Source organism: Vicia villosa, linkage group LG5, assembly GCF_029867415.1.
Source record: "Vicia villosa cultivar HV-30 ecotype Madison, WI linkage group LG5, Vvil1.0, whole genome shotgun sequence".
NCBI classification, from domain to species: domain Eukaryota; kingdom Viridiplantae; phylum Streptophyta; class Magnoliopsida; order Fabales; family Fabaceae; genus Vicia; species Vicia villosa.
Genome location: NC_081184.1, coordinates 136,710,916 through 136,722,320, shown reverse-complemented (window position 1 = coordinate 136,722,320; position 11,405 = coordinate 136,710,916). Strand labels below are relative to the sequence as shown.

General features: G+C 33.5%; 1 protein-coding gene and 1 long non-coding RNA gene across 2 annotated transcripts; one reads left to right on the top strand and one right to left on the bottom strand.

The window, feature by feature from the left end:
• Positions 1 to 1,296: 1,296 nt before the first annotated feature.
• On the top strand, positions 1,297 to 2,275 carry LOC131602661 (uncharacterized). Its single transcript, XR_009284123.1, has 2 exons — positions 1,297 to 1,814; positions 2,132 to 2,275. It is a non-coding gene; the product is annotated as an uncharacterized LOC131602661 (long non-coding RNA).
• Positions 2,276 to 3,265: 990 nt separating this feature from the next.
• Positions 3,266 to 6,511, bottom strand: LOC131602660 (cytochrome P450 CYP82D47-like). The gene is made up of 2 exons (XM_058874831.1): positions 5,353 to 6,511; positions 3,266 to 4,001 (listed from the first exon to the last, which is right to left on the bottom strand). Exons 1-2 carry the CDS (start codon positions 6,310 to 6,312, stop codon positions 3,372 to 3,374), a joined length of 1,590 nt encoding a protein of 529 aa, XP_058730814.1. The 5' UTR covers positions 6,313 to 6,511; the 3' UTR covers positions 3,266 to 3,371.
• Positions 6,512 to 11,405: the final 4,894 nt, after the last annotated feature.

The following is an 11,405-nucleotide window of genomic DNA, read 5'->3' as shown; positions in this document are numbered from 1 at the left end:
GCTATCTCTATTGTAATTTTAGTTGTAACAGTATCAAGAAATAGATCGCAAGATTACTCTTGGTGGGGTGTCTCTATCGTACTGTATTCATTCAATTTTGGTAGATTAGGTTAATGCACCTTACCTTATATTATATTTATAATTTTATATCATTGTATTACCGTGAACGCAGAGGTTTAATTAAAAATATTCATTTCAATATTTTATAAAATAAAATAATAATGATTTTGGTTGATATTTATTATATAATACCTCGATAGTTCAAGGAAAATACTTATATGAGTATAACCATAAATCTGGATTTACAACATATCAATAACAAATTTTTATTAATTAAAAAATTGAAATAAAATTGTTTCTCTCCTCCATTAAACCAACTATCTCCATGATGAGAATTAAAAAAAAAAATTAAATTTTTAATAAATTTTAATTTTTTCGCTTTTATTGGTTGTTCCTAAAAATATGGATTTATGTTCGTATCCATGCAAATATTTCTCATAGTTTAATGTGTTTTAAACGTTTTAATGTAATTTTGCTTCTTCTATTTTTATTTTTTAAGTTTTAATCTTTCATTTTTAAAATTGAAAATTCGATCACTCCATTTCAATATTTATGGAATTTTACGTGTTAGGTAATTGATGATGTGTTGTTGCTTGAGTGATTTGAAATAAATTTAAAATCATTTATAATTATTTTTTCTTTTAATAATAATATAAATAATAGATTTATTAAAAAACAAAAATAAATAAAATAAAATATGTTTAATTGGTCCAAATATCTCTTAACTTAATTTAAAGTTTTACTTTAGTCCCTTATATAATAAATATATAATAAATGTTATTTTTTAGTCTTAAAAAGTTGTTATATCAGCAAATTTAATTCTTTCTAATAAATTTTGAAAAAAAAAAGTTAAGTTATGTTGGTATGGCGATCCACATGACAAAAGTGTCAAACCTGATATAAACGTACAACCCTCTTTTTAAGAATATAATTAGAAGAGACATTGGAGCGGCGTGAAAGACATATGTTTAGCCCATCGTTCTCACCAAGTCGCATTTTTATTGGTTTGAGTGCCACTCTTTCAGATAAGGCGCCTTTTTTCGGATATGTTGCCCAGGACATTAGTGTCTTTTTCCATAATGCACGATCATGCTTAAAGCATGTATTGGGTCGACAAACATTGCATTAGGATCGTGTGATTCAACCACACTCCACGGATTTCAAGGAATCAATTGTTTAGCGTAGAAATTAGTAAACAACGCTAGTATCTTATTAAAGTTTACTTTGCGAGATCGACTAGTGAATTTCAGGACACAATGATTAAATTCTTCAAGTGTTTATGAAAATGACCAACATCTGAATGCAGTGGCGACGTTAGGGTCTGGCCAGGGTGGGCACTTGCCCAGGCTCGGGCCCAATAATTTTTTGAAGCCCATATGTCTGGAAAAAAAGGATAATCATTTTCAGAAAGAGACAAACTAAAGGAAAAGGGTTTGCAGAGAAAGGGTTTCATCTCTTACTCCCTCCGACGGCGGCGCTTACCACTCCGTCTCTTACTCCCTCCGACGGTGGCGCTTACCACTCTATCTCTTACTCCTTCCGTCGGCGGCTCATTATATTCACGTTTCAATTTTCATCTTCCTTCCTTCTCTCCAACCCAACTTTTTCCCAATTCTTATTCAATTCAATTTCTCTCCTTTTACCCATATTCACGTTTTCTCCCAAAAAAAACCAATCAGCAAAAATACAATTTTTTTCTTGTTTGACTTTGTTGTCTGAATCGCTTATCGCAGAACACGGTCCAGGAATCTCAGGTATAATTAGATCCTTTGTTTTTTATTTTATTTTATTTTTATTTCTTGGGTTTGTGAGTGTTAGAAAATCAGTTAGTTAGTTGTTTCAAGCTGTTGAAACAATTAGGAGATTAGGGTTGAGTTTCAAATGCTAGGCTGGATAGTTAGTTAATTTTTTTATGTTCAGTTGTGACTTGTGTTGGTTTCGTATTAGATTTTGCAGGGCTCAATTTGTTAGAAATATGGTCTAGGATAGACTTAGAGTTGTGTAAGTATGTATGGCTTATGGATCATGGCTGACTCTAATGACTTGTTTTTCTTTTATTGATGGATGCTAGAAATGAAGTGGTTTATTGGATAGATTTTAATGTGTGTGAAACTTGCAGCTTGATGCATGGTAGTTGGTTATGAATGTTTGATTGAGTTATGTATATGTAGGGATTGGTTTTGGGTATAAAGGGGCTGTTTTGAATGATTCTCAATTTGGTATGTATCTTGGATTTGGACTTTGGTTTTTTCTCATGGTGTTATATAATACACTTGATACTTTTTGGTTTGTAGAATTGAAGAAGATTTGCAACTGTTTTTTCTTTGGGGATGAATTTGAATTTTAGAATAGTCCCAACCATTTTGAAGTGTTTAGGTTAGTTTGAATTGAATTGGTGAATGTTATTTTTTTGTAAGGATATGCATATGCATTGATTCGTGATTTGTGCTGCTATGTGTATGTTTTTTTCTGTTTGATGACTATTTATATATTATATACAATTGAATTTACGTATTTAAATTTTTTGTCCAGGCTTTATAACTTTCCTGGCTTCGCCACTGTCTGAATGATTTCAAGACGGTTCAAAATTCCTTTATGTTTTTGAAAAGTAATTGCAACACTGTTTAAAATGAAACTTTGATTGAAAGAAAAACGGAAAGCGAAATTAAGACAAAATAAAAGAAGTAAATGGCATGCCATTAATTGAAAGGTAATTCAAACATACATTGCACTCGCCATACTCATTTGTCTATTTAATAGTCATTTAACTAATTTATTAATAAAATAAAAATATTGAAAATTGATTATATAATAAAATATATATTTAAAATTAAAAAAATGAAAATCTGTCCAGAAAATAAATGCGTGCACTTAAAAAAAAAGAGAAGGAGTGCCGATGAAAATAAATGACGAACCTGTCTAGAAAGAAAAATTTACATGAATACGAACTTCAATTCTTTGTGTTAGAAGCAACCCATGAAAAGAGACAAAATTTTAAATATATTTAAAATTTAATTTCTTTTTTAATTGGATTTATGAAGTGGTTGTGAGTAGGAGAGAGAAAATTTTATTTTTATTTTTTAGATAATAAAAAATTATAATTTTAAAGTCCCCTGTCATTTTTCATACAAGTATTTTTCGACTAAAAATATATTGTATTATTGAGAATTATTGGAGAATAGAGTATATTGCGAGAAAATGGAAGAAAAAATTTGCATTTTTATTTAGAATTTGAGTCTTCATTGTATTTGCATATCACACTACACCATGCTGAGGAAAATTCATTTTCATTTATCCCTATAACTTGAACATTAATTTTGACTAAAAGCTTGGGCAGACAAGCGCGGAGTGAGAACGACTTCGAGAGGAGAGGCTTTGATTGTGGTGAGCCCATTATGTTCAGCCATATCAACCGGTCCTTCATCAGGAGTCATTATGTCAAAACCATGCAACAAAGTAGCAAGTGTTATTTGCATTAATTGAAGACCAACTGATATTCCAGGACACATTCTTCTACCAGCACCAAATGGCATCAATTCAAAATGTTGTCCCTTAACATCAACATTCTTGTGTGTTGTGAGAAATCTCTCTGGTCGAAACTCCAACGGATCTGAATATAATGTAGGGTCTCGTTGAAGTTTCGAAAAGTTGGTTAGGAGACGCGTGCCAGCTGGAACGTGATATCCTCCAACGGTACAATCTTCAATAGACTCATGAGGAACATTCAGTGGCGCTGGTGGATACAAACGTAAAGTTTCTTTAATAATGGCTTGAATATATTCCAACTTGGTCAAATCAGATTTTATTGCCATGTTTTCTATGCCAATTTGTGCATCTAATTCTTGAGTGGCTTTGCTTAAGACTTCAGGATTGTTCAGAAGTAATGATAGTGTCCAAGTTAATGTTCCCGCTGTAGTGTCGGTACCTGCTAGAATTAGTGCCTACAAAATATTTTAATAACATTATACTTCTTCACTAATTTAATTAGTTTATATTGGAAAATTGAAATATAAAGACAAGTTCAACTAGGGGTGCTCGCGGTGCAGTTTAGGCGGTTTACACGCTAAAAATTATTTGACCGCAAGATAAAAATATTTGATTTGGTTCGGTTGCCTTTTAAAAATAAAATCTAACGGAATCAAATCAAACCAAACCATTACGGTTTGCGTTGGTTTGGTTTTTACTTTTTATTGATTCATACACAACATAATTTTGTGTTTAGTCATTCATACATGATCATAAAATAAGTTTATTATTCAAATAAACTTATAATTTTAATACATAAATATGAATTGTGTTTTATAATTTTATCTTATGTCTAATAGATAATATACATGAAATTATATTCTTAAATAAATTTGAAATAATATTATATTTCATATATAAAGAGATGTAAAAATAATATCCATTAAACTTCTTTTAATCTTATTCTTATCAACTTTTTTTTATGTTAATTTTTCTAAAGAATTAAAAAATATATAATAGTTTGTAAGTTTTGTAACATAATGCGGTTGGTTTGATTTGATTGGGTTTGCAAAATATAAACCGCAAACCGAACCAAATCATGCAATTTTATAAAAAATGATCCGAACTAATCTAAATTAAATACAATTTTTCCAATTTTCAATATGATTTGATTCAGTTAAGGATTTTCTATTAGACCGGTTCAGTTTTAATCAGCCCTAAGTTCAACAATTATGTATGAATTTTCAATATGACTATTTGTTTGTGGTGTCGAAATTGGGTGTGTGGCATTACCATTCCTGTCAGAACTACACGTGTTGTCCAGTTTTCTAATAAAATAATGTAAAAAAGAAAAATCCAAGCACATCTAGATCTAGATAGTCAGTGATATAGATATGGTGATAACATTTGTTTCTTCCATGAAATTGAATACACTAATTTTAGTAAATCAAGTCAACAAACTTTCCCTTTAATGGGATTTCCATTTTTAGAAAAATATTACTTCATCGGTAAGTTTCTTTAAATGTAAGATTTTTAAAAAATATTCTTAATTAATTTTTGATAAATTTAATATATTAATAATTTATGAACAATAAATTGAAATATAAAAATAAGATTTTTATGAAAAGAAAAAGGTGAATTCTTATCTACCCAAGTTGGGTAGAGTTACCTTTAGTGTAAAATGCATTGAAAACAACCAAAAAGTGTATCATTTAATAAATAATTAAAGATGATGAAATTAAATGGTGTTATATGATTGGTTGAAGGTACACTACCCAACTTTTTTAGATGGGTAGAGAAGTTGTCCCCAAAGAAAAATAATCGTACCAGACAAGTAGCTTTGATTGTAGTGTCGGAATCACGACCGTCCAAATCTTGATCATCAACCGTTGAAAGAAGAACATCCATGAAGTCATGTTCGCCGCCAGCAGGTTTCCTATTCCGTTTATGTTCATCAAGCCAAACACATACAAACTCATCCAACACTTTCGCAGTTTTCTTCATTTCCTTCTCTTTTCCATCCAAATCCAACCATCTCAAATACGGCAACGTGTCACATATAACAAACGAACCAGTAAGATCAAACAAATCCCTAAGCGCTTTTCTAATCCGTTGATTCTCTTCCTCATCACCGTCAAACCGTTTTCCCACCACCGTTCTAAACATAACATTTAACGCTATGTTCCCAAACCATTTCTTCATTTCCGTAATTGCCCTTTCAGAACCTTCCTTGTTGTTCTTCATCTTTATCCAAAAGTCATAACTCTCTTTCATTGCTATCTTCACCTCAGATTCCATCACTTGTTTCAGCAATGTCTCTGTCCGTTGCGCGGAGAGGACATGAACAGTCGCTATCTTGCGCATGGTGCGCCAGTAGGAACCGTAGGGGCTGAAACCGAACATGGAGAAGTTATACCCTAGAATTTCAAAGGCTACTGATTTTGGACGTGAAGCAAACGCTTTGTCGTTTACTGTGAAACACTCTTTCGCCGTTTCGTAACTGCTTACAACTAAAGTTCGATGAACACCTAAGCGTAAGGTGAAGATGGGTCCGTATTTGTCGGCTAATTTCCCCAACGTGACGTGAGGTGGTTGGGACCCAACTAAGAGGTGGAGGTGGCCGATTAAAGGCCAAGCTCCGGCGACTTCTGGTGGTGTCTTTTTAGCTGCAAGACCGGTTGTGCTAGTGTTGCTTCTACGTAGCCAAAAGAGAAAGAAGAGAAACAAGAACGTAGGGCATATGGTAATTGGCAGGGTTGAAGATGATGAGAATAAACTAATTATCATATTCTTGCTTAGCCTTAGAAATTAGATCGATCGATCTAGCGGGTTAGAAAATTTTCTCCTTCTTTAGATTTGATTTTATAGATAAGGTTCAAAGAGCAGTATAGAAGAAACAAATAGTATCAATTTGGTCTCTATTTAATATAGTATTTTTGGGTTTGGTCTCTTATTAATGTGATTTCAAGAAGCTACTTTTTTGTTTATGGAGGAAGAGAATAGCGTCTCTGTTTCTTTATAGAAGAGAAAACACATTTTGGTCTATTATTGCGCTCTTTACTTTTAAATTTCTTCAAAATTGCAAAACAACCGGTGTCTGCCTATTACAATTACAATTACAATTGAATAAATATTTATACTAGCAAAACATAAATAAATAATCAACAGATCAATTTTTTTTTTTTTAAGTAAAAAGACATTCATTCATTCAAATTGAAAAATACATCGATTATTACAATTTTAAGATCGCTAAAAATTGAAAAAGGTGAATCCACAAACAATTTTGCAACACCTAAGTTAATAGCATACAACGGCAACATGAAAGTGCCTACAAATATGACAAAATAAAAGTCACTAGAATATTCATACTTCTAGATCTGCAACATTGACGCCCAAGTCTTTCTCAAATCTACAATGATTTGAAGTAAATGTGTCAATCTGAACCAACAAATACCGTCACTACAAGAAAACATCATATTAGCAGGGTGTGTTTGCCAGGTGTTAGTCACCTCGCAAATTAATGCACTTGCGAGGTGTATTTCACCTCGCAAATAAATAAATATTTTTCCATCTCACAACAGACGGTGGAAAGTTTGAAATTTGTGAAAAGAAAGTTGCTAGGTGAAAAACACGCCGCAACTATGTTTTAAAAAAATTAGGGGGAAATTATGTTTAGTATTTACTGATAGCGCAATTTGAAAAATTTGAAAATGAAGTTGCTAGGTGCAAAATACCCCGCAAAAGTTGCTAGGTAAAAAACACCTCGCAACTATGTTTTAAAAAAATTGGGGGGAAATTATGTCTGGCAATTACTGTTGGCACAGTATGGCAGGTGGGCGTTTGACTGACACAAACATTGCGAGGTGAAAATCACCTAGCAAGTCTCAACGATTCTAAAAGTTGCGGGGTGTTTTTCACCTCACAAGTTTTCTTTAAACACCCCAACTTGAGTTTCCTTTCTCACGTTCCAGATTCAACAAATTTCATTCATTCATTCTCTCTTTCTCCCAAGCCATGGTTCCACATTTTAAAACCCTCAAAATTTCTCAAAGCTTTCATTTTTAACACAAATCAACACATTCAAGACTCAAATTACTTGCTGGTTTCAAAGTTCTTTTTAGTTTTTTCATCAAATCCATTATTTAAGGTGCACATATGAATTAAGTTGTTTGTTATTTTATATTGGGTTGTATGAACTGGTTTAATTATGCATTATTTATTGAAGTTTGTACCATGTAAGTAGTGATGGTTAGATTTGTGTATAATATTTTAGATTTTTTTAAATAAAATTTATATGATTTTGTGTATAAATATGTTAAAATGTTAGAATATGTGTATGTTAAATTGTTAGAAACCTGTAGGTAAAATTTTTTAGTATGTGAAATTTTTAGAGTTATGGATACAGTTTTTTTTTCGTTTTCACATAAATAAATAAATAATATAATAGATTTTAGTTTATTATTTTTGTAAAACAGAAATATATTATAATAAATATGATATATATATATATATATATATATATATATATATATATATATATATATATATATATATATATGTATGTATATAATATATTATATTATTATAAATATTAAAAACCTTGCCAGGTGAAACTCACTGAGCAACTTTCTGTCTATTCAAAATTTGCTAGGTGAAATTCACCTCGGAACTTTCTTTTTATTTTTTTGAACATCGTGCTCTGCTCTGCTCTGACGTGTGTCCTTTGTCCTGCTCAACTCTGGGACAGGTGTTGCGAGGTGAAATTCACCTTACAAAGATGCGAAGTGATAGTCACCTGGCAAAGTTGCGAAGTGATAATCACCTTGCAACAAGTTGCGACTAACGTTTTTGCGGGGTATATGGTCAACCCCACAATTGTTGCATTGTAGAGTGATTTTAGCTTTTGCGAGGTGAAATTCACCTGGCTAATTACAGTTTTTTTTGTAGTGCGTACTAAGACGGGAAAACCAACAAACACCGTACTAAGACGAGAAAACCAACAAACACCGCACTAGACGATGAAAACTTAAAAACACACAAGAGAAGAAACAAATTTATATGGATAACCACTTATTTAAATTAAAAGAGAAAGAAAAACAGTGTTGAGGGGTGATTTCTAGCCAAAAATGGCCAAAAACCACTCATAAGATGGAAGAATGAAAAGAGAGAAAAGTTTAGAGGAACATATCAGTTATATATCTATTAATACTATTATTAAAACACACATACATGCAATTATAATCCAAAGAAATAATAAAAGCTCTAGCAATTTTCAGCGAGACGATTTTCGGTGTAGGCGATTTCTAGCATAGGAGTGTCTGATACGAAACACTGTTTCTATTAGGTCTCTAAGCCTTCGACAATTGAGGAGATTTAAACTCCTAGTATTCGGACTAGGGATCAATTTAGTAGAAGGAGCTTTAGGGATTTAGGGTTTACAACATCGTTTTAGGGTTTGTGATGGGTAAAGGCCGACCTAACAAAAAGGCGGCGCAAACTCCACCAGCGAGAGTTAGGATTCTTTTGCCAGCAACAAACTCAAGTGAGAGGGATAGAAATACTCCTACCACACAAAAAATCAAAATCATGGAGATGCCAATCCTTGAATCCATTGTGGAGGAAATAAGCGAATGGGAAGTGGTAACTGAAGAGGAAGAGAAGCATTTGAAGCAGCCATAACTGTGGGTTGATGTAATAAAAGCTTCCCTCAAATGGAATTGGATTGGAATACACTGCACCAAATTTGGTAGATGGCGAAGTTGAGGTGGTCATCAAACCCCAAGATATTCAATCTGAAATACAGTTATGGGTGAATGCTCTCGTTATGTACACCATTGGGGATGAATTGTCCATGAATGCGGTCAAGAAGTTCGTGATGAGCGCGTGGAACTTTGTCACCCTGCCGAAGTTGTATTACAATTGAGGAAGGCTATTTCCTATTACGATTTAAGGAAAAGGAGGAGAGAGGTGTGGTTCTTATGTGTGGCCCCTACACGATCTTTAAGAATCCAGTGCTACTACATGAATGGACACCGAACATCACACTAAAGGAGGATGTACTACGGGTTCTTCCAATTTGGGTGATTTCCCCCAATTGCCTCTGAAATTCTAGGAAGATAAAATTATAGGAAAGATTGCGAGTGCTATTGGTAAGCCAATTATGACGGATGAATGCACGACAAGGAAGCTGAGGGTATCATATGCCAAAGTAATGATTGAAGTGGATGTAATTGTTGCAATGAAGGATGAAATTATGATATGGGATGAAACTGATGGAAAAATGACACCAAGAAGACCGCGTCCCTCCTGATACTTCGGAGCAGTTGATCCAGGACGGAGACCACGTGTTAATCTCTATTACTCACTTAAATCCTAGCAGTCTCCACTTTGGGCTTGGGCGTCCAATCTAAAGTGGAGATCTTGGCCCAGTGCCGGGGGATATAAAACCCTCTTTCTATAGAGGGTCACGTAACTTAATTCATTCACTACTAAAAATATGACATTTACTTAAAATATTTTACATCAGGTATCAAAATATAAGATGTGAAAAATGTTTGTCAAAATATTTTACATCAGGTAATTATTTCCAATGATATAAAAAATATAGGAAAAAATGAAAAATGTATAACTAGTGGCAGTATTGTAAATAAAATGAAAAAAATAGGAGGTGGCAAAATTGTAATTAAAATGAAATTCTTGTTATAAGGGATTTTACATCGGGCCCAGATATTAACCGATTTGAGAAATGTTACGCAAGTGGGCCTTTACATCAATTCTTGGTAATAACCGATGGGAAAAACTAATCATATTGGGTCTTTACATCGGGCTAATATTCCCCCGACGGGAAATGTTAACACAACTTTTTCCTAAAAACCTAGTCCATCTTGACACACACAAATCTTCTTCTTCCCCGAAACTTCTTTTTCTGCCGCCACCATACTTTTCGTCACCACCCATTCTCCTCCGTTCGCCTTCCTCCGGTCGACAACCTTTGTAGTTCGCCGTCCCTACCTTCACGCGACTCACTCCGATTCTCCTCCTAGTCTGTCTCACTTCGCAGCTCTTCGCCGGACAACATCTCCACCGAGGATCCGACGCGTTCAACCCCTCACCACTCGTTTCGGTCAACGCTGCCACTAATAACACCCTTCAGTAACGTACCCAGCCTCGACGACGAACTCCACCACGCACATGTTCTTCCATCGTACCTTCGATCATAACCAATTACAAGCGCTGCTCCTCCATTCATAACACCTCCATAAGTTCCTTCACTAAGCACCGCTGGTATTTTGTTGCCCTTACACTCTGTTTACATCTTATGATTATTGTTTGAGTTTGTATTGAATGAGAAAGATGAATGTTTTTTGCAATTCTCTATGTGCTTTATAGAAGAGAAAGAGGGATAGGAACTTCATATTTGTTCTCTGAAGCCATCCCTTTGTTTCATATGAGTGTGTTGTAGTTCATATTAATTGGGTTTCAAAAAAATTATTGTTTTTTTAATTTCTTTTTGTTTCTTACTTGATTTCTAGCATGCTGTAGCTCTTGTTCCATTTGACTAAGCTGCTGAATATATGCCTGTGAAAAGAGAAATAAAGAAAGATGCTATTGATAAATAGTGTAAAAAAAATCAAAAAATATGGAAATTCATTATCTTGTTGTGGATTTATTTACCTTTTTTCTCAACCTGCCTGCTTTTTCTAGCTGCTTCTCTATTCTGAGTAGGGGTGTTCGCGGTGCAGTTTGGTTCGGTTTTGAGCATAAAAGTCATCCTAACCGCGAGATGAAAATGCATGCGGTTCGGTTAATTTTTAAAAAGTCATCCAAACCAAACCAATCCAAATCAATGCGGTTAGGATCGGTTCGGTGGGCTGCGGTTT

Bases quoted from the DNA above. Each gene is read 5' to 3' on its own strand.
- LOC131602660 (XM_058874831.1), bottom strand. From the start codon at position 6,312: ATGATAATTAGTTTATTCTCATCATCTTCAACCCTGCCAATTACCATA. The intron at 4,002-5,352 runs GTACGATTATTT...AATATTTTGTAG, and splicing joins CAATCAAAGCTACTTGTCTG to GCACTAATTCTAGCAGGTAC.